Below are 27,713 nucleotides of genomic sequence, written 5' to 3' on the forward strand. Positions count from 1 at the left end.
ACTAACTAATCGATTAATCAACCAGGAGTTTCAGCACTACTCGATAACGGAGGTATCAAACCTCAGACTATCCAACCTTGCTATAATTTGATTGGTGTCTGATTGCATGCTGCTAAATTTACTCTTGCCAGCGTATGTATTCTTGATAGTAATAGAAATATGGGTGTGGATGGGAGAATCCCTTGTCGCAGTTGGCACGTGAATCTGTTGAATCTATTGCACTCAATGCACTCAATCTCCTTCCCTCTAGCTGGGGTGGCTGCAGACAGGGTGGGGTGATGTGTAATTGAATACTTGCTGTCTTTCATAGAAGACTAAAAGGAAGGACTTGAAGGGAGCTAAGGGGAATTGGAGAATAAAAGGTTGCAGTGCCTATAAAAGAGCTGGGCACCGTGCCAGCCATGAGGCACAACTGGAGCTAGGTGATCGCCAAATTACTCTATTATTGTTATCGTTCAGCGCCTCCACCTCACCCTGACCATGGGACAATAAACACAGATACACACAAACACACGCACACTAAACACTTCTCCCTCCTTTTGTCATCCAAACGCACAGATGCGTGACACATGCACACGACTACATGCCGGTATCGCACAAGTACTGCATGTGTATGGTCAGTGAAGTAAGGTTAAATTAAATTGACTGGCAGTGGACAGTGACTTGCCCAGTGGAAGAGGGATTAAATTTGAAAGATGAATCAGAGCAAGTTATATTTAGGCTTGCTAGCTGTGCTAACTCTTCTCATGTGGTGCTATAGAAAAACAGCTAACCTATTGTAAGCAGGGAGGGAGATGGAGATGGTAGTCTGAATTTCACTCGTTATTCTCTTTTTTTTTCTTTTTTATTACAGTTAGTGGCATCCATTGTGTTCATCAGTTTTGGAGTGGTGGCTGCCTTTTGTTGTGCTATTGTAGATGGAGTTTTTGCTGCAAGGCACATTGTAAGTACAGTATCTCACGAAACAACTACTTAATTAAGTGCATGAATAAATTATAGGTATTGATAACGCTGTTATCATCTGACTTAAAGCCAGCTCATTATTCGAAAGCCATCCCTATAAACACTTTGCTTTGCACTTGAACAGTATCTTCAGGTCCATCTTGCCTCTCTACTGTTCAGATACGGCAGGCTATGGCTGCTACCCCACCCTGAGTGCCTGGTCAAAAATATTTCGCTTTAAAAGGAAATTATTTAATGTTACACCTTCCACTTAGATGAATAGATAAACATCAGCACATTGAATGTGCTGTTAAAAGTACTCAGTAGAAAAAAACCCATTGCAGGGTGAAAATGAATATCACAACCATTAGGATGCAACCAGGGACAATATTGAAGTGGAAATATCTTTAAGCATGTTCAATAATCCAGGTAAGGTAACCACAGAAAGTTGAATCAGTTCATCTGGACACAACGTTTATTGAGAGAAACGTTTCATCACTCATCTAAGTGACCTCTTCAGTCTCAACTGACTGCAGGTACCCCCACCCTTACAATACAGTGGCATAACAACCAAAACAATGATCTGTTTCATATGCAAATTACTATGACCATTAACTAGAATTACAATGGCCATGTGTACTATTCACAGAGGATTTTGGAATGTTTGCAATCACAGCGCTGTAAAATGGTGACAAATGTACTCTTAGCCCCCCCCCCCCCACACCCCTCGGTTCAGGGATGGTCGTTCTCTCTTCATATAGATGGCCTCTTTGATTCCCCATTCAAACCAGCGTTCTTCCCTATCAAAGGTGTACACATCCTCATCCTTGACAGAGTGACCACTGGTCTGTAGATGGGTTTAGAGTGTGGAGTCCTGGCCCTATGTGTTAGCTCTTCTGTGCTGTGCCATCCTCTTGGCCAGTGTCTGTTTGGTTTCGCTGATACAAGTCATGGCAATCCTCCTGGCACTTACCAGCATAAACTATATTGCTCTGTTTGTGCCGAGGGACTTGAGGTGGACCAATTTCTGGCACAGCGTGTTTTGGGGTTTGAAAGCAACTGAGACGCGGTGTTTGAAAAATACGCGTCTCAACTGTTCCGACAGTCCTGCCACATACGGAATCGCCGCTGGTTTACACTTAGACAGCTGTTGTCCTTCTCCCCTCTTTGATCGGCTGTTGCAGTGTTTGGGCATCTTCCTGGCTTTGACAAATGCCCAGTTAGGATAACTGATCTTACCCAGGGCATGTTTAATGTGAGATTTCTCCCCTTCCCCAGCCGCTGTGTCAGTGAGGATGTTGTCAGCTCGGTGGTACAGAGTCCTGATGACTCTTAGTTTGTTCTCCAGTGGATGATGAGAGTCAAACCTTAAGTACTGATCATTATGTGTTGGTTTACAGTACACATCCACAAACAAATGTCCCACATCAATCACCAATTGCAATCTCAAAGTCTAAGAAGTCTAACCTGTCATTTTTCACATCCTCCCTAGTGAACTTGATGTGGTTGTTCACAGAGTTAATGTGGTTGATGACATGTGGTACATCCTGAGATTTAATTTTAACCCAGGTGTCATCTACAAATCTGAACCAATGGCTAGGTGGTATCCCTGGATAGGACATCAGAGCCCTCTTTTTCACTTACTCCATATATACAGAGGTGCTTGAAAGTTTGTGAACCCTTAAGAATTTTCTATATTTCTGCATAAACATGACCTAAAACATCATCAGATTTTCACACAAGTCCTAAAAGTAGATAAAGAGAACCCAATTAAACAAATTAGACAAAAATATTATACTTGGTCATTTATTTATTGAGGAAAATGATCCAATATTACATATCTGTGAGTGGCAAAAGTATGTGAACCTCTAGCATTAGCAGTTAATTTGAAGATGAAATTAGAGTCAGGTGTTTTCAATCAATGGGATGACAATCATGTGTGAGTGGGCACCCTGTTTTATTTAAAGAACAGGGATCTATCAAAGTCTGATCTTCACAACACATGTATGTGGAAGTGTATCATGGCAAAAACATAGGAGATTTCTGAGAACCTCAGAAAAAGCATTGTGGTGCTCATCAGGCTGGAAAAGGTTACAAAACCATCTCTAAAGAGTTTGGACTTAACCAATCCACAGTCAGACAGATTGTGTACAAATGGAGGAAAGTCAAGACCATTGTTACCCTCCCGGCAGCACAGTGGCGCAGTGGTTAGTACGGTCGCCTCACAGCAAGAGGGTCTTGGGTTCAAGCCCCAGGGTAGTCCAACTTTGGGGGTCATCCCGGGTCGTCCTCTGTGTGGAGTTGCATGTTCTCCCCGTGTCTGTGTGGGTTTCCTCCAGATGCTCCGGTTTCCTCCCACAGTCCAAATACATGTAGGTCAGGTGATTCAGCCATACTAAATTGCCCCTAGGTATGAACGTGTGCGTGCGTGCGTGCGTGCGTGCGTGCGTGCGTGCGTGCGTGTGTGTGTGGGCCCTGTGTGATGGCTTGGCAGCCTGTCCAGGGTGTCTCCCAACCTGCCGCCCAGTGACTGCTGGGATAGGCTCCAGCATCCCCACGACCCTGATAGCAGGATAAGTGGTTCGGATAATGGACGAATGGCTGTTACCCTCCCCAGAAGTGGTCGACCATTAAAGATCACTCCAAGAGCAAGGCGTGTAATAGTTGGCCAGGTCACAAAGGAACCCGGGGTAACTTCTCAGCAACTAAAGGCCTCTCTCACATTGGCTAATGTTAATGTTCATGAGTTCACCATCAGAAAAACAGTGAACAACAATGGTGTGCATGGTAGGGTTGCAAGGAGAAAGCCACTGCTCTCCAAAAAGAACATTGCTGCTCATCTGCAGTTTGCTAAAGATCACGTGGACAAGCCAGAAGGCTATTGGAAAAATGTTTTGTGGACGGATGAGACCAAAATAGAACTTTTTGGTTTAAATGAGAAGCGTTATGTTTGGAGAAAGGAAAACACTGCATTTCAGCATAAGAACCTATCACATCTGTGAAACATGGTGGTGGTAGTATAATGGTTTGGGCCTGTTTTCCAACATCTGGGCCAGGATGGCTTGTCATCATTGATGGAACAATGAATTCTGAATTATACCAGCGAATTCTCAAGGAAAATGTCAGGACATCTGTCCATGAACTGAATCTCAAGAGACCGTGGGTCGTGCAGCAAGACAACAACCCTAAGCACACAAGTCGTTCTACCAAAGAATGGTTAAAGAAGAATAAAGTTAATGTTTTGGAATGGCCAAGTCAAAGTCCTGCTGACCTTAATCCAATCGAAATGTTGTGGAAAGACCTGAAGTGAGCAGTTCATGTGAGGAAACCCACCAACATCCCAGAGTTGAAGCTGTTCTGTCCGCAGGAATGGGCTAAAATTCCTCCAAGCCGATGTGCAGGACTGATAACAGTTACCAGAAATGTTTAGTTGCAGTTATTGCTGCACAAGGGGGGGTCCCACCAGATACTGAAAGCAAAGGTTCACATACTTTTGCCACTCACAGATATGTAATATTGGATAATTTTCCTCATTAAATAAATGACCAAGTATAATATTTTTGTCTCATTTGTTTAATTGGATTCTCTTTATCTACTTTTTAGGACTTGTGTGAAAATCTGATGATGTTTTAGGTCATATTTATGCAGAAATATAGAAAATTCTAAAGGGTTCACAAACTTTCAAGCGCCGCTGTAAATTGACCACTATAGGTGAAACTGGAGAACCCATAGCACACCCATGTCTCTGCCTATAGTACTGACCCCTGTATGTGACGTACGTGGACTGAAGACAGCTTCAGGAGCAGACACACTTGGTCAGTGATAGGGAGGAATGCTGGTTTGAACGGGGAGTCAAAGAGGCCATCTATGTGAAGAGGGAATGACCATCCCTGAACTGAAGGGAGGGTCTAAGAGTACATCTGTCGCCATTTTACAATGCTGTGATTGCAACTATTCCTAAATCCTCTGTGAATAGTACACATTGCCATTATAACTCTGGTTAAGAGTCATGGTAATTTGAATATGAAACTGATCGTTGGTTTCGGTCGTCATGCTACTCTATTGTTTATAAGTAAGGCTGGGTGTTTGTCACGGAAAATATTGACTAAAGCCATGGAGCAATCACGGCAAAGTTGTAGACAATCACGGAAAACTGAAAAGAAAGAGGCAGAAATCACGGAGTGTTTTAAATAGCTTGAATGTATTCAATTAACCAAGAGATCTCATGCACAGTAGTGGTAAATTATTGAAATAACATGCGCAACTGTAGCAACAGTAACAAGTGCTTGAATAAAAAAAAACAGCGGGCAGTTGCCCGCTGTTTGCCTTGTCAGCAACAATGCTAATTCCGTCTCAAACTTGGAGTTTGTCTTTGATCTCGTTCACGTGTTTCACGAATATGCTAGGCAGGTGGGTGCGTCGGAGTTGACAGCACTTGGAATCACTCCGATGTCGCGGAGATTGCGTTCCAGATAGGACTTCAGGCCAACATTGTCCAGTGTGTGTAAGGGGATGTTGGCTGAATTGAAAGCTTCTGTAAGTTTAATTACCTCACTCTGTCTATGCAATTGTGCGGTTGTTTTAGCTTGAAACAGCTCTGACGCAGTTTTCGGCTGTTCTCGGTTTCAATGGCCCGATCTGCGGTTGTCTTTTTATGGTCGTTTGTCTGCAAATGCTTGTCGCAACTTGCTTTTCGAGTGTAGTCCACCGGGATGTTACACGCTGAGCAAAATAACAAACCACCACTGACTGACATGAAACGTTTTTTCTGGGTATTGTAGGGATCGTGCTTTAGCGGAGGTCTTTGCAGTTTTACTCATTTTGAAGTTTTTGATCGGACCGTGACTAACGTTAGGTGTTCATTCATTCGCACTTCTAACGTAACCATGGGAACGTAACATTACACTGTAAACTTCCACTAATTGGGACAATCTATGGGTCGGAGTTTAGGTCAAAATGTACAATGCTAGGCTATATGCGGTTCAGAAGTGATGGTTAAAATGCTTAGTGCCTATACAGATCACACTGTAGGCTACGTTAAGATTGACAGTTAGGCTACCATTCAAAACTGTAGAAAAATCACGGAAAGCACTAAAAACTGGGGAAATCGCGGACATGGCAAAAAAATGGCGAGAATCACGGAATCCGTGACACCCGCGACTTCCGTGACAAACACCCAGCCTTATTTATAAGGGTGGGGATATCTGCGGTCAGTTGAGACTGAAGAGGTCACTTGGATGAGTGATGAAACGTTTCTCTCAATAAACGTTGTGTCCAGATGAACTAATTCAACTTTCTGTGATTATAAGTGGAAAGTGATTGAAAGTGGAAAATTTGCTACAAAACTATTTCTGGTTTTCATACCAGAGAAGTACACCATGAAAAGATTCTCCCTACCATGAACGGAGGGGCTGGAAGCAATAAGCAGTGTCAGTCTTCATAGATAAATGAAATCTTTTCAACTTTTCAGCTTTTACATTATGGATGGCAAAAAACAAAACAAAGAAAGATTTGAAACACAAATAGAGGCAGTGTAGATGCACAATTTGTGTTGGCTGATTGTGATTCATTGAGCAACTTTCTCATACTTGTTTGACTTTGTTTTCTCTCTTCTTCTAGCATGCTAGCCTAAAATAGCCCTAAAATGATGCGATGTGCATACGTGAGTAATGGTTGATCATTGCACTGCAGGACCTACGGCCTTTGTATGCTGGTCGATGTGACTTCCACTCAAGTGAGACTTCGTCTGAGCGTGATGTAAGAAACACATGTTGCTTTTGGTCCTCCAGCAATGAAATGTAGCATTGAAACCTTTTTATTTTGCCCCCCCCCCCCAATAACACATCCTACACCTAGGGCTGTCACGATCATGACATTTTAGTTGCCAATTAATTGTCATACAAATAATCGCGATTCACATTTTTTAAAAAATTTTTTTGGTTCCCCCTTTTTCCTCCCCAATTGTATTCTACTATTGTAGAATACTGTATTGTAATATGGACATCATTATTAAGTTACATTTTAAAGTAAGCAAATATTTTTTATCATCTGGTATGAAATGACCAACAGATTTTCTAGAGAGTGAGGCAGAGTCCTCTGAGTTGGGTTTGGTGATGCTCTTTTCCCTGCTCTTTTCCTGGAAGTGATCATAGATTTGGCTAAATTATAGACTACGCGGTGCATGGATAATTCCCAGTGCATTTCCAAATGGTTTGAGGCGATTTTTCCATCATCGTTTCCGCTATCGAATCACAAGCGTTCATGGTTAGAATGCCTGTTTTGTCAATCAAACATATGTGGTGGTGTGAAAATTGCAGGAAAGTAGAGACGGACACTTTCTCTCATTGACTACACGAACGCGTGTGTCATTTATCTTCCATACAAAATCACGATCTCAGCAACATGGCACTGCTCCAACCAACCTCGTTCTCACTCCGCCCTCTCAACACGGAAACCCTTTCTTAAAGGGCCCGTGTCTACCAATTATGGTGAATTGTGCCCATATAGTCCTCCTACATACGTCCCCCCAGAATTCACCGTAACAAAAAAAGTCAACGTGGAGGGGGGCGGATTGCCCAGCTACAACGGCTTCAACAAACAGGTGCAGAGGCTGGGGTGCTTACAGAAGGGCCTTAAGGACCCTGCAGCGGCGTGGGGGTAGGGTGGGTGGTGGAGGAACCTTAGGGGCCTTGTTCGGGGGTGGGGGCAGGGTAGGAGGACGCCCCCGCCGTGGGGGCTGGGCAAGTCCAACAGGTCGGTCCAAGTCCAGGTGAGCTGGTTTGAGGCGATCTACTGAAATGTGCTCTGGCTTGTTGCCGACCTCCACTACAAAGTGCTTGTCTCCGGTCTCCAGGATGTGGAATGGCCCGTCATAGGGAGGCTGCAGGGGTCCACGGTGGGCGTCGTGGCGGATGAAAACATTATTTTTTCCCCCCAATTTAGTGGCCAATCGATCCCTATTTTAGTTCAAACTCCCACCCTCGTACTGCATGCGTTCGCCAACTGCATCTCTCCGGCCGGCAGTCTCAAAGGACACGCCTCGTCACTTTCGTGACAAGGTGAACCCATGCCGAACTACTGCTTTTTCCGACACACACACAGACACATTCATGTGATGAACACAAGCCGACTCCGCCCCCATCCCGAAGACAGTGTTGCCAATTATTGCTGTTTCATCGAGTCCGGCCATAGTCGGATCTGACGAGACCGGGGCGCGAACCCTGGGCCCCAGTGGGCAATTGCGTTCTAAGCTGATGCTTAGAACGCTACACCACCGCAGACCCCGGATGAAAACATATTCTGCCGATTGCAGACTTGTGGGATGTGAGACTTTGGGAGGCTGTGTTGCGAAGTGGGGACCGGTACAAAAGCTCTGGCATTATCCAGGAGCGTGGTCCGTTGAAGGGCTGCAGACCAGGGAACTGTGGTGTTGGGGACGAAATCCCCTGGGACCCGCAGCAGCTGTCCGTAAACCAGTTCAGCGGACGAGGACTGGAGGTCCTCCTTAGGGGTGGTCCTGAGGCCCAGCATGACCCACAGGAGCCTGTCAACCCAGCTGCTATCCTTGAGGCTGGCCTGAAGAGCAGCCTTCATAGAGCGTTGAAACCGCTCACACAACCCATTGGCCTGTGGGTGGTACTCGATGGTGCGGTGGAGCTTAACCCCTCTGCTCTCTGCAACTGCGTTCCAGAGCTCAGACATAAACTGTGAGACCCGGTCCGAGGAGAGGTCAGATTGGGTGCCGAACTGGGTAACCCAGTTCCTGATGAATGCCCGGGCTACGTCGGTGGACGTCGTCAATGACAGTGGGACGGCTTCTGGCCATTGAGTGGTCCTATCCACCATGGTGAGGAGGTAAGTGAAACCGTGGGAGGGGGGCAGGGGGCCCACTAGGTCCACGTTTACATGGTCGAACCTCCTTTCGGGTAGCGGGAACTGTGCTAGGGAGGCTTTGGTGTAGCGGTGCACTTTAGAGCGCTGACACTCCACGCAGGTGTCAGCCCAGTCTCTCACGTCTTTTGAGCGCGTGCCAGACGAACTTGGCTGCCACTAGTCTTTGAGACGGCTTTTTGCCAGTGTGGGAGAGGCCATGGACAGCGTTGAAAACATGCTGCCTCCAGCCAGTGGGAATGATGGGCTGGGGCCGACCTGTGGAGACGTCGCACAGGAGTGTGGTGCCAGCGTCGTTGAAAGCCACGTCCTCTAACTGCAGCCCTGTGACAGCTGTCCTGAAAGCCTGTACGTCTGGGTCGGTGGCCTGGTCAGCTGCCATACAGGCATAGTCAAGACCCAAGTGGATGGCCCCCGCAATAGTCTGGGAGAGGCAGTCGGCGACAAGGTTGGTTTTGCCAGCAACATGCTGTATATCCATGGTGAACTTCGAGATGTAGGAGAGCTGTTGTTGCTGGTGGGCGGACCACGGCTCAGCCACCTTGGCCATGGTGAACATCAGTGGTTTGTGGTCCACAAACACCGTGAACTGGCGGGCCTCCAGCAGGGAACGAAAGTGTTGAACGGTGAGGTAGAGAGCGAGGAGCTCCCAATCAAAGGTGCTATACTTCCATTCACTGGGGCGTAACTGTCGGCTGAAGGAAGCGAGCAGCTGCCAAGCACTATTCACCCACTGCTCATGCACCTCCCTTACCGTGTAGTCCAAAGCATCTGTAGTAATGGTGATCAGAGCCTTGGGTGACGGGTGCGCCAGCAATGTTGCATCAGCCAGAGCAGCCTTAGTGTCCACAAATGCCTTGTCCCTCTCCGCAGACCAGTCCACAGTGTGTTTGGTGGCCTTGCCTTTCAGGTCCTCATACAGGGGTTGCATGAGTTGAGTAGCTCGGGGGATAATGCAGTGGTAAAAGTTCACCGTGCCGAGGAACTCCTGTAGGGACTTCACTGTGAGTGGTTGCGGTAAGTTCACGATGGCATCCACCTTTGACAGGAGGGGTACCGCCCCGTCTTTGGTGACTCGGTGTACAAGGAAGTCGATGGTTGTCAGCCGAAACTGGCACTTGGCTGGATTGACGATCAGCCCATGCTGGCTGAGCTGCTCGAAAAGAGTCCGGAGGTGGGACAGGTGTTCCACTTTGGAGGTGCTGACGATAATGATGTTGTCTTGATAGACGAAAACAAAAGGCAGGCCCCGTAGCACCAAATCCATGAGGTGATGTCTGCACAGAATTCTTGAGGCCTAACAGTATGCGCAGGAACTTGAACAGTCCAGTCCAAATGGGGTGATCACCACTTTTTTGGGGACATCCAGTGGGTGGACGGGCACCATTTGGTATCCACAGATGAGGTCCACTTTGAAAAAGATGACTTTTCCAGCCAGGTGGAAAGAAAAATCCTGGATGTGTGGGACTGGGTAGCGGTCCGGTGTTGTTGTATTGTTGAGTTGGCAGTAATCGCCACATGGGCACCACCGGCTGCCAGGCTTCGGGACGATGTGGCGGGGTAAAGCCCATGGGCTGTTGGAGCAGCCAATGATGCTGAGATGCTCCATATTTTTGAACTCCTCCCTGGTGGCGGTGTGCTTGGTCAAGTCGAAGCACCGAACCCGAGCATAGACTGGTGGGCCAATGGTGGCGATGTGGTGCTCCACTCTGTGCTTGGCATTGGAAGACAAGAAGGTGGGCTGCGTGAGGACCAGAAACTCAGCAAGAAGCCGGAGAAAATCGTCTGCGGCGGAGAGCACGCTAGACAGTCTGATGGAGTCCGCTCCGCTGAGAGTACCCACATACGAGCAGAAAGTGACCACGTCAATCAAGCGGCAGTTTTGACATCCACCAGCAGCCCATAGGCGCATAGGAAATCCGCTCCAAGGAGGGGGACAGACACTTTCGCCGTGACAAAATCCCAACCGAATCGCTGTCCTCCGAAACACAGTTCCACGCACCTAGTGCCATAAGTGTGGATGGGGCTGTCGTTAGCGGCTTCAATGGGGGGGCATATCTGCAGGACAGGATGTCAACTCTCGATGCGGGCAGGACGCTCTCTGCGTGCCCGTGTCGCACAAGAACGGCCATCCAGAAATGGAGTCTTTGATGAAAAGCAGCCTGCCAGTCCGGCCGACGCACATTGCCACTACTGAGCGCTGGACCCGGCGTTTCCTGCCGCGCTTGGCCTTGGGTCTAAACTTTGCATGGTAAAAACACTGGCTGTGACCCTGCCACCGTTGAGGAGCTGCTGCTGTCCCGGCGACTGTTGTGTCTCCAGGCAGTGATGAAAATGTTTGGGCAGGAAAAAACGCAGCCGCGCAGTGCTGTTGACCAGCCAGGACAAATTTATCAGCCTCCTCGGCCAGACAGTCAGTGACGGTGGTGTTGGCTAAAGCAGCCCTTACCTGATAAGGCAGCTGTCGTAGAAACAGTTGGATGAAGAGGAAGTCGGGCTTGGGCTCTCCCAGGAGATCCAGCATCCTGTCCATAAGTTCAGATGGCTTACTGGCACCGAGGCCCTGTAGAGATAAAAGCCGGCTGGCCCGCTCAGCGTCAGAAAGTTTGAAAGTTTTCAACAGGTGAGCCTTAAGTGTCTCGTATTTATCCTGCTACGGAGGATTTTTAAGAAGGCTCACCACTCTGGTTGCTGTTGAACTGCCGAGAGCCGACACCACATGATAGTATTTTGTAGTGTCTGCGGTGATTTCGCGCAATGCGAACTGCGCTTCTGTCTGAGAGAACCAAGCTGAGGCTGACGACTCCCAGAACTCCGGCAGCTTGAGAGAAACTGCATTAGTCATCATGTTCGTAAAGATTTGTCTGTGGAAACGTCCAGCAGACAAATGTCGAGGTCACCAATGTGGAAATTGCAGGAAAGTAGAGACAGACAATTTCTCACACGCGTGTGTTATTTATTCCTCCGTACAAAATCGCCATCCCAGCAACATGGCGTTGCTCCAACCAGCCTTGTTCTAGCTCCACCCTGTCAACCCGGAAACCCTTTCTTAAAAGGCCAGTGTCTACCAATTATGGTGAATTGTGCCCATATAGTCCGCTACAGCAGCTGTCTTTCCAAGTTCGGCAAATTGGGTGGGGTGTTGGATCCGTAGATGTTTTTTTTTTAATTTGTAGCATTAGTGCTTTTGACCGCCAACTTTTTGCTGCAAATCCGACAAATCGCCTACTCCAAGTGACCAGTCTGACACAGCAGTGGCCTTCCCCAACTTTGCTACAGGGTGTGTCCGGGAAGATCCCTGTCCCAAATCTCACTGGCGAGCCGTGGCTGGTCCAGAAAAGCCACCACCTATGCCGTGTCCGCACCACATATGTTCCGTCACTCAGTGACGCCGCCGTGCCAGCTGATCCCCCCCCAAACCGGCCCCAACGACCATGTCAGCCTTGTCCTCTGACATTGTCGCTCTGGATCCAGATAACATCATGCCTGCTGACATCAGAGATGAGTTCCGTGCCCTGCATAGAGAGTTTGATGTAGTGTTTGATCCCCACTTTGAAGGATATAATGGCGCTGTGGGTCCATTCCAGGCCAGGGTGAACATGGGACCTGTCCTACCTCTACCCTTCACCAACAGGTCGGCCTGGCTTGCCATACAGGCAGAGTGCTCTGACCTCAGACGGACCTGCGCTCACCTCTGTCAGGGTACGCGTCCATCCAAGAAGCTGACTAACATTCGTGATGTGAAACGTTATCTGAACGTCACCACAGGGGCTAAGGACGGCCTCCTAGTTATTCACCGGCACCCCCCCCTCGCAGCCTCGACGGACTGCATCGTTGTGCCTTGGTCTGGCCTCGATAGCCTACTGACCTCTCTCCATATCAAGCTCGATCAACCCACTGGCAACCAGTTGAAGACAGTTATGCAACGCTACTTCTACGCGTTGGATATGGACTCTGCTGTGCAACGTGTCTCCAGCGGCTGCCACCAGTGCGCAGCTCTGAAGAAAGCCCCTGCGTTCGTATCTGACCAGTCTACAAGTGACCCTCCGGAAGTCGTCGGGTCTTCTTTCGTGGCTGATGTGTTCAGGCTAGACCGCCAGTTCATTCTGATTGTCCGGGAGTGTGTCACGTCTTTCATGCTGTCTTGTCTCATCGACGACGAGCGTAGAGACACTCTCAGGGACGCTTTAACCCGCTTATGTGTGGGTCCGTGCCCTCTCGACGGCCCCTTTGCTGTGATCAGGACTGACCCTGCCCCTGGTTTTGCTGCATTGGCAGGGGATGGGGCCTTCACTATGCACAGAATAGTTGTTGACGTGGGCAACGCCAAGTATGTCAATAAGAACCCAGTGGCGGAGGAGGCTCTTCAAGAGATTCAGGGGGAGATTTTTCGTCTCGAGCCTAACTGTAGGGCTGTTACTCCCCTGTTACACTCTGTTGCTACGGCCAACCTGAACAGTCGTGTTAGATCGCGTGGATTTTCCTCCCCGTGAAATGCTGCTTCAGCGTGACCAGTTCTCCCATAGGTAGTTGCCTGTGGTCGATCAGGGCCTCATCTTGAAACAACACTCGGAGCGTGTCACCAACCATCCGTACAGTCAAAGGTGCCCTCTGGTCGTGTGGCCGTGCCTCCCGCCATTCGACCTGGTGAACTCTTGTACCTGTGTGGTGACCGGAATAAGTCAAAGGCCCGTGACAGGTACCTCGTCATGAGCATGGATGGTTCATGGTGCAATATCCAGAAGTTCACGGGGTCTCAACTCTGTCGTACCTCCTACAGGGTCAGGCTGGGTGACTGCTACAAAGTGGAAGGTCCCTCTATGGCCTCTGAACCCCTCGCGGACGATTTCGTGTCTGATGAGGACTTGGACAACCCTGCCCCGCACTGCCCTGACATACCGCCAGCCATTGCCGAGCCCCCACCTGCACCTTGCCTGCCTTGTGAATAACGACATGAGGCTGGGGGATGAAACTGTGTCTCCCGTCGAGGTCGACCTGGGGGGAGCTCCCCTGGCGAGTGTGTGCCTGCTCTTGCACCTGATGCTGCACCTCAACGCTCGGAGCGTCGCCGGCACTTGCCACGGCATTTAGAGGACTTTGAACTTTAGGCCGGTTGTTTGTGTGTACTGGTGATAATGTTTTGTCTTACCTTACAGGTCTAGTTATATAGAGCTGTGATGTTGCCTGGTGTTCTGTGGTGTTATTGTTGTACTGTGTGTAGGAGGGGGGGTCTTTCTTTTGGAAAAAAAAGGGGGGACGCCAGTATTGGTTGTGGTTGCTATACTTACCAAGCCTCCCTTCTGGTCTGCCTGTGTTGCAGTCTCTGTTGTTCTTCCTGTTTTAACTAAATGGCTGCTGCTGCACGTTACCATCTGCGTTGTGTGATTAATTGATGTCGTCTCTCGTTACTGGCGTTGGGCTCTCCTTTTTTATTTGGCTTAAAACCAAAATGTCCCCACAGCTGTGCTGTGGTGTTTGGTTTTGCAACTTTGTCCATGATGTTAATGTCAACAGATGCTCATCGAAATGCAGTCGTCGAATATTATAGAATAAGCATCTCAAGATAAACAGTTTGTTGGCACTAATTTACCACTTGTGAATGGAAACGATTGTAACGATTATGCAAAATGATCGCGGTCAGGTTAAATGTGCCACTAAACCATCGCAGAAGGGGCAGAAGAAGATGACGTCATTAAAAGAGCACCAGTCAAACAAAAAAAGGTGGGAAACAACGTGGAAATAGTAGTAGTAATCTACTACTACTTTCGGCTGCTCCCGTTAGGGGTCGCCACAGCGGATCATCCGTTTCCATTTCCTCCTGTCTTCTGCGTCTTCCTCTGTCACACCAGCCACCTGCATGTCTTCCCTCACCACATCCATAAACCTCCTCTTTGGCCTTCCTCTTCTCCTCTTCCCTGGCAGCTCCATATTCAGCATCCTTCTCCCAATATACTCAGCAGCTCTCCTCCACACATGTCCAAGCCATCTCAATCTTGCCTCTCTTGCTTTGTCTCCAAACCGTCCAACCTGAGCGGTCCCTCTAATATAATCGTTCCTAATCCTGTCCTTCTTCGTTACTCCCAGTGAAAATCTTAGCATCTTCAACTCTGCCACCTCCAGCTCCGCCTCCTGTCTTTTCGTCAGTGCCACTGTCTCCAAACCATATAACATAGCTGGTCTCACAACCATCTTGTAAACTTTCCCTTTAACTCTTGCTGATACCCTTCTGTCGCAAATCACTCCTGACACACTTCTCCACCCACTCCAACCTGCCTGCACTCTCTTTTTCACCTCTCTACTGCACTCCCCGTTACTTTGGACAGTTGACCCCAAGTATTTAAACTCAAATGCCTTTGTCACCTCCACTCCTTGCATCCTGACCATTCCACTGTCCTCTCTCTCATTCATGCATAGCTATTCCGTCTTGCTCCTACTGACTTTCATTCCTCTTCTCTCCAGTGCATACCTCCACCTCTCCAGGCTCTCCTCAACCTGCACCCTACTCTCGCTACAGATCACAATGTCATCCGCGAACATCATCGTCCATGGAGACTCCTGCCTGATCTTGTCCGTCAACCTGTCCATCACCATTGCAAACAAGAAAGGGCTAAGAGCCGATCCTTGATGTAATCCCACCTCCACCTTGAACCCATCTGTCATTCCAACCGCACACCTCACCATTGTCACACTTCCCTCATACGTATCCTGCACCACTCCTACATACTTCTCTGCAACTCCTGACTTCCTCATACAATACCAAACCTCCTCTCTCGGCACTCTGTCATAAGCTTTCTCTAAATCTACAAAGACACAATGCAACTCTTTCTGGCCTTCTCTATACTTCTCAATCAACATTCTCAAAGCAAACATCGCATCTGTGGTGCTCTTTCGTGGCATGAAACCATACTGCTGCTCGCTGATCGTCACCTCTCCTCTTAACCTAGCTTCTATTACTCTTTCCCAAATCTTCATGCTGTGGCTGATCAACTTTATACCTCTGTAGTTGTTACAGTTCTGCACATCGCCCTTGTTCTTGAAAATCGGTACCAGTATGCTTCTCCTCCACTCCTCAGGCATCCTCTCACTTTCCAGGATTGTGTTAAACAATCTAGTTAAAAACTCCACTGCCATCTCTCCTAAACATCTCCATGCCTCCACAGGTATGTCATCAGGACCAACTGCCTTTCCATTCTTCATCCTCTTCATAGCTGCCCTCACTTCCTCCTTGCTAATCCGCTGAACTTCCTGATTTACTATCCCTACATCATCCAACCTTCTCTCTCTCTCATTTTCTTCATTCATCAGCCCCTCAAAGTATTCCTTCCACCTTCTTAGCACACTCTCCTCGCTTGTCAGCACATTTCCATCTCTATCCTTGATCGCCCTAACTTGCTGCACATCCTTTGCACCTTGGTCCCTCTGTCTAGCCAATCGGTACAAGTCCTTTTCTCCTTCCTTAGTGTCTAATCTGTCATACAACTCACCATACGCCTTTTCCTTTGCCTTTGCCACCTCTCTCTTTGCTTTACGCTGCATCTCCTTGTACTCCTGTCTACTTTCTTCATCTCTCTGACTATCCCACTTCTTCTTTGCCAACCTTTTCCTCTGTATAATTTGCTGTACTTCCTCATTCCACCACCAAGTCTCCTTGTCTTCCTTCCTCTGTCCTGATGACACACCAAGTACCTTCCTAGCTGTCTCCCTCACTATTTCTGCAGTGGTTTTCCAGCCATCTGGCAACTCTTCACTACCACCCAGTGCCTGTCTTAACTCCTGCCTGAACTCCACACAGCAGTCTTCCTTCTTCAACTTCCACCATTTGATCTTCGGCTGTGTCTTCACTCGCTTCCTCTTCTTGGTCTCCAAAGTCATCCTACAGACCACCATCCGATGCTGCCTAGCTACGCTCTCCCCTGTCACCACCTTGCAGTCTCCAATCCCTTTTAGATGGTGCCTTCTACATAAGATATAGTCCACCTGTGTGCACTTTCCTCCACTCTTGTACGTCACCCTGTGTTCCTCCCTCTTCTTGAAATATGTATTCACCACAGCCATTTCCATCCTTTTCGCAAAATCGACCACCATCTGTCCTTCCACATTTCTCTTCTTGACTCCATACCTTCCCATCACCTCCTCATCACCTCTGTTCCCTTCACCAACATGTCCATTGAAGTCCGCTCCAATCACCACTCTCTCCTCCTTGGGTACCCTCTCCACCATGTCGTCCAACTCATTCCAGAATTCTTCTTTTTCATCCATCTCACACCCAAATTGCGGGGCATATGCGCTGATAACATTCAGCAATAAACCTTCAATTTCCAGCTTCATACTCATCACTCTGTCTGACACTCTCTTCCCCTCCAGCACGCTCTTGACATACTCTTCCTTCAGAATTACCCCTACCCCATTTCTCCTCCCATTCACACCATGGTAGAAGAGTTTGAACCCACCTCCGATACTCCTGGCCTTACTCCCCTTCCACCTGGTCTCTTGCACACACAGTATGCCTACCTTTCTTCTTTCCATCATGTCAGCCAGCTCTCTCCCTTTACCAGTCATAGTGCCAACATTCAAAGTTCCAACTCTCACCTCCACATGCCTACCCTTCCTCCTCTCTAGCTGCCTCTGGACATGCTTTCCCCCTCTCCTTCTCCTTCGCCCAACAGTAGCATAGTTTCCACCGACACCCTGCTGGTTAACAGTACCGGTGGCGGTCGTTGGTAACCCGGGCCTCGACCGATCCGGTATGTAAGTCTTATTTATGATCCGCATATTTGATTTGGCAAAGATTTTACGCCGGATGCCCTTCCTGACGCAACCCTCCCCATTTGTCCGGGCTTGGGACCGGCACTAAGGATGTACTGGCTTGTGCATCCTCAGTGGCTGGGTTAAATAGTAGTAGTAATAATAATAATAATAATAAATCAATATGACATTTCTGTTAGTTTCATCCAGCTGTTTTTATACAAATGAATGGAAACTATTCTAACAATTATGCAAAATAATCGCTGTCAGGTCAAATAATTGCGATCAGGCGATTATGTAATAATTGTGACAGCCCTACCCACACCAACGCTTTGGATCGGCATTCATAACATTATTGCCATTGTAAATATCTGCTGAATGATGTGGACAGGGATGGGGGGAGGTCCTCTATGCAGGAATGTAAGATGCTTTTTTAACCCTAGGTACCCTGCCAGACATCTTCACGTATGTCCTGTAAACTGCGTGTGAAGAGCAACACCTGTTACTGCTGTGACCTCTATAATTGTGGGAAGTGAGTATTGTACCACATGGTGTGCTGCATCAGTGCCTGATCTGGGGGGGGGGGGGTTCTTCCAGAAAAGGAAGAACCCCCCCCAAAAAAGGGGGGGCGCTGTTTTCTCTCAACCATGTTGCGTTGCTTTGTTGGCTTGGACTTTTGATCTGTGCTTTTGTGTCATTTTTCGTTTCTTTTTTAAATTATTTATTTATATTGTGAGGTCCCATGTATCAAACTAGTATGGCTTTTCTTTGTTTTTACTTATTTTTCAGAGAACATCCTCTTATTGGACTTCAGAATAAAGATGTTTTGAAAAAGTTTAGGAAATCATCCATGATTTGGAAGTAGGTCACTTTTTTCTAGCCCCGCGATAGCCGTTATTGATCTACCCATGTTTATGTTTTTCATGAATTAACTATAGTAGTTGTCTAGAGTTCAACTGCTTGACATAAAACCTGCCATGGTAATGTGTGGATTGGATGCCATCTTACCTGCATGTCCTTGCTCTTCTGGCTTTGCCTGACTGAAGGTCTGTCCCCATTCATTTCTCCCTCCTCGAAGCAACTCTCTTGAGGGGTTTCTCTCCTGACATCTAGATTGAAACACTTAGTGGTTTCATAGCCATAAGACCCATTTTCTATCGATCAAGACATTTTCACGTCTGTCATTTTGTCCCGAATTAAAGATGCTCAGTATCTGTTGGTGTGGGTAATGTAAGCACGTCGCTCCACTCTAATACCATCATGGAAGTGTATATCATTTTGTTGTTACCGTGCATTCGTGTGACTGTCCACTGGTCTCTTCCACCTACGGGGCTAGCCGTGTAGAAATGATTGGAGGCTACCACGAGTACACGGATGTGAGGAGCTGCCAGGATGTGGTGCACCTCTACCATCTCCTATGGTCTGCCACCATCCTCAACATCATAGCTCTCTTCTTGGGCATCATCACAGCTGCAGTGCTGGGAGGCTTTAAGGACATGGTAGGTCAAGAGGAAGAGAAAAAAAACCGATAAAAACAAACAAAAATTAAATAGTGGGGGCAAAGTCTTTGCTTGATGCTGGAAGGATGGATAAAGATATTGGGGTTGATGCACGTAAGATTTTATTTATTTATTTATTTTACATCAAGGAGCTCGTGGGCCACCACCAGCTTCTTCCCTCAAACTGTCTAATCTTCCAGTTGTTTTCTCGGCTTAGTCTACATTTGAGTGTGTCTGCGTCTAAGGACTCAGCCTCATGCAAAGCAGAAAGCGTGCTTTTATAATAGCTCTTATGGACATTCTAATTGCTCATTATACAAGTTAATGACCAATGTGTCCACTGGGCCAATAGAGCCACCTACAGGCTCTCCGCCTCCAGCTGACACAGACCAGACTCCACTGCCACAGAAGCACTTTTAGAAAACTAAGTTACATAGTGCCAGACAGTAGAAAAAAAAGTCTGGTACGACATATAATAATGAATTGAAACAGTCTCCCTCAGTTATGTGCTGTGGAGAGGGGTGTATATGCTGATTTGTATTCCAATCCAACACTACAGCAGCTTTCTCTAAATAGAACTCCTTCAACAACCAGACAGGGGAGGACTGAATAGGGAAAACCTATGTACACGTCTCCTGGTGGCACATTATTGAGCATCAGTGAGTTGAAAAAAAATCCAAATAGCTATGCATAGTAGATGAAGAATCAAGGATGAAAGATTATAGATGGGTTTTATGGTAAAAATTAGCCAAATAATATGTAATAACAGCCCTAATGGTTACAATGAGCCTGAAAACATCCAATGTTATGCTTGGAGTCCTTTAATAACCTTTAAAGTGACTCTGCATATACATTACATATTTTATGTAATTTTAATCCTTTGGTGTGTGTGTGTGTGTGTGTGTGTGTGTGTGTGTGTGTGTGTGTGTGTGTGTGTGTGTGTGTGTTTGTGTGCGTGCGTGCGTGCGTGTGTATTTAGAGCCCATTAATGATCTTTGTCTTTGATTTCTTTGTGACAGACTCCATCTCCTGCCTCAGATTCATGTGAACCAGAGGTCATCTCAGCCCCGGTCCTCTCTGAGCCTCCACCTCCCAGTACCTCCCTCAGTTCTTACTACAACACTGCCCCCTGCCTCCCACCTTACACTGCCTATGACCTACAGGTAAAGCCACTTCATCCTCCAGTGCTTTTAACGTGATGAATGGAATGAGCGGTCCTGTTCCCATCCAAATATTGAATGATTCTCAGTGAACTTTAGAGAAGTCAAGAAGTTAGAATGTGAAACAGGTGTGCCTCCATAATCTGGCTTTAAGCAATCATGCAATCTCCTTTGTGTGCATTCAATTAAGTCAGTGTGAGTACGGAGAAAGGCTGGTGGAATTTAAAAATTCAATTTCCATCATTCTTTATTTAAATACCTCTTTGTCAGTACCTCAACCTTTCCACTTCGAGAACTTTTTTCCTTTTTTTCTAAATAATGTTCTTTTCCTTTTCTTCGACAACATACCAGCTTTGTAATAACTTCAATGTGAAATACCAAAATACGAAAGTTTGCATGTTGTCTATTTTTATACCCCCCCAGAAAAACAAAAAGACAGATTGTACAGAACAGAACTAAAGTGAAAAATAAAATAAAAATTTAAATGTACAACGACAAATGGCAAAATAGATCAAAATGTAAACATAAATACACATACAAATAAAATAGATGTATATATTAGTCACAGTTGTCTATTGTTAATCTACATGGTAATTTGATCAAATAAGAATCAGTTATGGAAGAGTACACAGTTTTAGCGTTTTCATATATATGTCAGAAATGGTTGCCATTTCTTATAAATATTACCTGTAGAGTCACCCAACATAAACTTTATTTTCTCCATGTTTAAAAATGTTCTCCAGCCCACTGGACATGTGTGGGAGCGGCCTCCTGCTTCCACTTCATACGTATAAGGTGTCTAGCAATTAAGGATGCAAAAGAGGCCGCTCTGGTGGCCGAGCGGAATAAACCGCCGTTCTTGCAGTCCGCTCGTCTTGTGGCTGGGAGGTTCGTATCCCAGACTCACCGTAACCGGTCATGGCCAGAGCGTCCACGGGTAAGGCATTCATTACGCCACCCTTACCCGAGGGATAGTGGGTGTAGATCGGTGTAGTGTTCGGGGACTCGTCGTTATCCAACGACCCCTCTGGCCCACCCGGGCGCCTGCAGCCAAGCAACTGAAAGCATTCTCCCTACGCCTCCTTCGCGGCTTGAAGGTGATGCAATCCATGCGAGACTTCAGTGTGTAAAATAGCGAGAGCAGCCGACACGAGTTTGAAGGAAACTGGTGTTACGCCTATCTCCTTCCTGTGGAAACGTGAGCCAGGGGAGTTATTCGACAAGAGTTCCGGCCATATGCCATTGGGTTAATCGGGTGGGATAAGGGGAAAACTAGAAATAAATGTATAAGAAAAAAAAAGGATGCAAAAGCAATTGCATTCGAATAATGTCTGGGAAGGAGCATGTCCTCTGGTAATGCTCCGAAAATTGCAATCAAAGGGGAAGGCGTATATTTGACTCCGAAGACAAAATGAGTATTGTCTCGTCAACAGAAAAAGAACAACCCATATGTCTTCAGATATGACTGTAAAACCAAAGAGGACTTTGAAGGTGGTGAGGGTCTTATTGAGGAGCAGTCTAATGCTAGATCCATAATAGCATTTATAGCTCCCCCAAGTATTAATTAGCGAGTGTCAGTACCGGGTAAAGGGGTGTGAAATAATGAGCCAGTCACAACTACATAATGACCATTTGGGTCAGCTGTGAAATCAAAAACAATAAATGGAGTAGATTTATGGATAAGTATTGCAGTACCCCTAGCTTTACTATTGAATTTACAATGGAACATTTATCTGACCCATTTTTTTCCTAATTTTAGGGTGTCTATATTTTTTAGGTGTGTTTCGTGAAGAAAAGTGATGTTTACCTTCAGGTGTAAAAGATGGGGAAATACTTTATTACGTTTGATAGGGTGGTTAAGTCCCTTAACATTCCAGCTGATAAAGTTAATATGGCAACCATTAGTTTCTGAAGTTGAAGGTGTAGGTATCACCATTTAGATTTATAGAAGGGGGAAATATGAAAAATCATATTTATACATTTTGTGATACATTTGAATTAACTGTGTAAGCATAGACAACCTTAATACATCTAAACAAGACAAAATAAATAGAGATAAAAATGTAAAGACAAAAAGCAAAAACATCAACCCCACCCTCCCTATTATCCTCAGTGTCATCCTCTAAAGAAAAAACACAAGCGTCCCAAAGCTTCCCAGCTTTTCCTGAGATCATTGTACACACTCCTAATCTCAACCATTGTCCCTTTAACAAGTAGTTTTTCTGAGCTATAATCCATATATTTAATCAATGATTCATCCATCCATCCATTATCCAAGCCACTTGTCCCAATTTGGGGTCATGGGATGCTGGAGCCTATCCCAGCAGTCATTGGGCGGCAGGCGGGGAGACACCCTGGACAAGCCGCCAGTCAATGTTTCAATTCACTGATTAAGAGTCAACGAGAGAAAAAAAAAAAACAATGGCAAATTTACTTAATAATGGCATCATAAAGTACAAGAAAGCACCCGTCTCGATTACAGCAACAAACTGCACGGGTGGAGTCAATCATAATTCAAAACAGTTGTGCAATAGTAATTTAAACATAGCCCAACCGGACCACCCGGAGATAAAAGACAAGCATACCCCACCGGGACCTGCCCTTTAACCCCATGGTCTTGGTTTGTTATCAAAGGAAATACATCACTTGCCGTGTAGAGCCTATAATGTTAGCCAAAAGGCTAAAGAGCTTAAGTAGTTCCATAAGCACCTAATCAATAACACAAAAGAATTGCCTTTTAGGCAGGGATGCCAAGTTTCAACAAAAGTTAAGAGTGAGACTCTGGCGAGGGGACTTTTGCCGGTATCGCCGGCAAAAAAAATGGGCCTTTTTTAAGGTGGATTTAGAGGAATATCTGAACTTAAATTAACATTAGGATTAGACTGTTGTGATGTTGTAATGTGATGTTGGCCTCCTCCTCATGCTCTCTCTCTTTACTCGGAATAGTGAACACATAAGAAATATTGTCAATTGCTAGAAAGAATAGAATACACAGAGTCCAAGCCTACATTAGAATTAGACTGTCGGATGTCATTATTCAGTCTTATTCTGTCATTTGTATTCAGGGAGCTCCTCTCAACCCAATTATTTGTGCAACTTAAAAACCAGTTTCCTGCTATTTTATATAGTGTTCATAATTGACCAGCACAAGTAGAAATGAAAACAATTGTAACAAGAAGAATTTAGACAAATAAAATAAATATATTTATAAAATGTCAATGAATACAGAACCACAACAATAATATAAAAAAATAAAATAAAGTGCATTTCTTTGTTTGTTCAGAGCACAAGCCTCAAACTATGAATTCAAGCAGTTCCCTTAATCCTTGGGCACCCCTCCAGAAAATCATGACATTTTACCCTCGGTGCAAAAAATGTTCAGTTCCTTAAAAGTGCTATAAAAATATTACACATGAATATTTTTTTTCACTTTCAATGCATTAAGTCTTTTGACCATCTTCAATACTGATCATAACTATTAAATTTACATGTATTTCTTAAGTAATTTTAACCCTTTAATGCCTTTTTGGGAACATAAAACCACAATTATTTAATGAGAAAAACATGAAATATGACATATTTTCCATATACTAATTGCAAACTGGAATTTTTTGGAGGATGGGTGGCAACCCTAGTTAAACCCACCAAATGACATAATAGTCATTTCAACAAACATTGACATACCCGATCTCAAATGTTCTAACATGCACAGACACTGAGCTAAACTTCTGCTCTGGAAAGTTAAAAGTTTAGAATTTTAGATTTAGACTATGTGGCAAAATAAATCACATCCTGGTTTTTATTAAAAAAATCATCACCTCATGTCAAGAACTATTAGATCAATTTCATTCAATAACACATTCAGAGATTTATCCGTGAACCAAGTATAAGAGAAACCAAAAACAGGACATTCACCAAAAAGGAAAGCTATTGTTCTTCTACAGATCTCTGACAAGTGACTGTTCGAATATTTTCCTTTTTAACTGCGAGATATCACAGCAGCCTGTGTAACATTACTCCTGCTCAGACTGAGTGACTATAACGCATTTTATTCTATAAAACTAACGTATTTACTATTTCGTATGATCAAAATCAAACAGTTACCTACCGTTTTCTTTCTTCTTATTCCTCTTCTTCTTCTTCTTCTTCTTCTTCTTCTTCTTCTTCTTCTTCTTCTTCTTCAGTGGGGTCTTCTTCTTGTGGAGCTCTTTTATTTTATTTTATTTTATTTTATTTCGTGGCGTTGATGCTATGACCCGCCCTACTCTGCCTCTGATTGGTTGATACTCGTGGTTGCCTTTCATTGATTGGGTTGGTTAGATTTAGGCATGAGGACTGATGATTGGTTAAGGTTAGGGTAAGAATATCTGGGTCAGCCAATCAGAGGCAGAATAGGGCGGGCTCACCCCGGAAAGCCAGTGACGGACCCGAACTACGGCAAGCCGCAAGTAGCATAGCAAATTGTGGAAATATTATATAGAAGTGAAGGGAAAACTTTTATGAGCGTGTGAAATAGCAAGTGTGGCATGTGAGCGTGTGAAGAGGTATAATTGCGTGACTCTCACTCCCAAAGGGTGAGACTTGGCAGCCCTGCTTTTAGGACATGAACAAACTCAAAGGCACACACGAGTTTTCAACATTAAAACTCCCCCCACAGTTAAATACTGTCAAATGGATTGTTTTTTCATTGATCATCCTATGTTGAAATGACAGAACGAAACTTATGAACTCACCAAATAGTTGGCTAGCTTGGCTCAGAGGTACGTGTAAGTCAGCCATTTGCAGTCCTACTGATATGGCGAGAACAGAAGGATCATGTGACGGACTGTTACTTCTGTCTGACCAATGTATCTGCCTTCTCTACTAAAAATAAGAAATCTATTGAATACCCCAGTTTTCCTTCAGCCATGAGACCAGTGCCACATGACAGTTTGCCAGTACCGAAGCCACCAGAGACATGGAGCCTAGATGAGGCAGATGAAGATGTCACAACGTATGATCCAGATGTTGAACCCTTTATTCCTGGTTATCCTCATCTGATACCACAGCCAGAATTAAATGACCTGGTCAAGGACTTTGTCAAAAGCTAAAGCAGAACTACTTGGTTCAAGATTGCAAGGATGGGGTTTGCTGTCACTGGGTATAAAAATGTCTATCTTTTGGAACCATCAAGAACATTTGACAAACCTCTTTATGCAGGTTGACAACTTGTGTTTCTGCATGGACACTAATGGATTGTTCGTGGCTTTGGGTTGTGTGCATGACCAACAACAATGGTGTCTTTTTATAGATTTGTCAATGTTAATCCTGAAAGCTGTCCTGTTACACAATGGCAATGTCCACCCTTCAGTATCCACTGGCTGTGCGGTACACATGAAAGAAACCTACAATAACATGGAACTGTTGTTGAAACACATACAGTACAACAATTATGACTGGAACATCTGTGGTGATCTAAAAGTATTGGCACTGCTACTAGGAATGCAGCTTGGATATACAAAGTACTGTTGTTTCCTTTGTGAAGGGGATAACCATGCTAAAGAGTCACATTACATTAAAAGGAACTGGCCACTCCGTAAGCATTTCGTTCTAAGGCAGAAAGTGTGGCGCATAAACCACTTGTCAACCCAACAAAGATATTTCTGCCTCTTATCCATATAAAACTCAGACTGATGAAAATTTTTGTGAAAGAAATGAACAAAGAAGGTGATGGATTTCACTATTTGAGACAGACGTTTCTAAGAATAACTGATGCCAAGATTAAGGTAGACAGTTTTGTTGGTTATCAAATCAGACAGGTCATCAATAACAGGGAGTTAGAAGATCTGCCAGTGGGGCCAGAGAAAATAGCATGGAAGGCATTTAAGGATGTTGTTGAGAATTTTGTCGGCAACTGCACAGCACCAAACTACATCGAGCTGCTTGACAACATGCTTAAAGCATACAAAACCATGAAGTGCAACATGTCATTGAAAATTCATTTTCTTCATTCACACTTGGAATTCTTCCCTGCTGATCTTGGTGCAGTCAGTGACGAACATGGTGAAAGGTTTCAGCAGGACATTGCAACCATGGAAAAGAGGTATCAGGGCAACTAGAATCCATCAATGCTGGCCGACTATTGTTTGACACTGACATGAGAGGCACCAGATGCTGAGTACAAACAAAAATCAGCTGCAAAACATTTTAAGCTCAGTTGAACTAACACAATGTGTCAGTATCATTATGCGATTAAACATGTTAAATTCAATAAAAGTTATTTTACTGTTTCTCCGAATTCCTACCTGACAGAGCAAATCGGAAATTGTTTTTGTGTTCAGCTTGACATTGTCTATCATAATCTCTAAAACAAAATTCTGGAAGAAAATCGTTTGAAAAAATTTGTTGTCCAGTGTAATGGATTGGTGTACTTTTTTTCACCTACATACAAACTACCATTGTGTTGTGTTGGTGCAGCTTCAATTTATCAGTGCCACTTGAGAAGGATGATACACTAATAGCCTGTTGCTGTGTAGTAGTAATATATTTCTTTCCTTTTCCATAGGCTTCCAGCATGTTCCCTGACTCCTCAGGTCTGTCGGATGACTCCCAGTCTGGAGCCAGCATGTGGCCTACTATGGTCCCACCACGATATTCCCCTCCTTATTACCCACCGGATGAGAAGCCCCCACCATACAGCCCCTAAATTGGTTACTGGCAGAGAATGGCTGGCATCCTTCCCTCTTTGCCGGCTGAAATGGCAACTCTAGGGCCTTGATTAGCTGTTTACTTTTGTTTTGTTTTTTTATACTGGTTAACCAGTTTGAATGTAAGCTGCTACTGGCCTTTCCACTATCTTATCAGAGCAGCAATGTCAGAACTGAGATGTGTACAAAGACAAACAGGGAGAAACGAGAGAAAAAAAAGAGCATAAGTCACATTCCCTGTGACTGTAAATGCCATTTATTAAAGCAGAAGGGATGAGGAGGTCGGCTGGGAAGACACGCTTTCATCCCAACATGTATTCGAAGGTTCACATCAGCCTGACCTGATCCACACTTGGCATACTTTGTGTGTGTGTGTGTGTGTGTGTGTGTGTGTGTGTGTGTGTGTGTGTGTGTGTGTGTGTGTGTGTGTGTGTGTGTATCAAGAGACAACTTCATACATGCCAGGACTGTTTACACATCTGCCTTAATGCAAGCTGACTTCCAGAGCCACGCCTCACTGTCACCTGGACTTTGTGAGCTGTGCATGGACAATCATCTCCTTCCAGCTCATGTTTAAGGTTCCCCTCACTTTACTGTAGTGACGCCTCAAGTCTCAAGTGGGTTCCATAATTGTCCATGGAGTTTCATGTGAGGATGATCGGTTTGCCATGTCTTGATCTGGAGTGCTATGCATGGACCCCCACTTGGTATTAACACAATATTTTTTTTTTGCTACTCCTGTGTCCTTTGTGAATCCACAAATTGGGCAGCTAGTTAACTAAAAACTGTAC

General features: G+C 45.4%; 1 protein-coding gene across 1 annotated transcript in view; it reads left to right on the top strand.

The window, feature by feature from the left end:
- The window catches only part of tmem255a (transmembrane protein 255A), a 31,559-nt gene extending 4,638 nt beyond the window's left edge, over positions 1-26,921 (top strand). Inside the window, exons 4-10 of the mRNA XM_056294131.1 lie at positions 854-943; positions 6,634-6,699; positions 18,021-18,109; positions 18,367-18,438; positions 18,908-19,076; positions 20,096-20,239; positions 26,781-26,921. Of these exons, the coding sequence (XP_056150106.1) occupies positions 854-943; positions 6,634-6,699; positions 18,021-18,109; positions 18,367-18,438; positions 18,908-19,076; positions 20,096-20,239; positions 26,781-26,921 (771 nt within the window). The remainder of the gene's footprint in view (positions 1-853; positions 944-6,633; positions 6,700-18,020; positions 18,110-18,366; positions 18,439-18,907; positions 19,077-20,095; positions 20,240-26,780) is intronic.
- The last annotated feature ends 792 nt before the right edge of the window (positions 26,922-27,713 follow it).

Source organism: Lampris incognitus, chromosome 1 (assembly GCF_029633865.1).
Source record: "Lampris incognitus isolate fLamInc1 chromosome 1, fLamInc1.hap2, whole genome shotgun sequence".
Classification (NCBI taxonomy): Eukaryota; Metazoa; Chordata; class Actinopteri; order Lampriformes; family Lampridae; genus Lampris; species Lampris incognitus.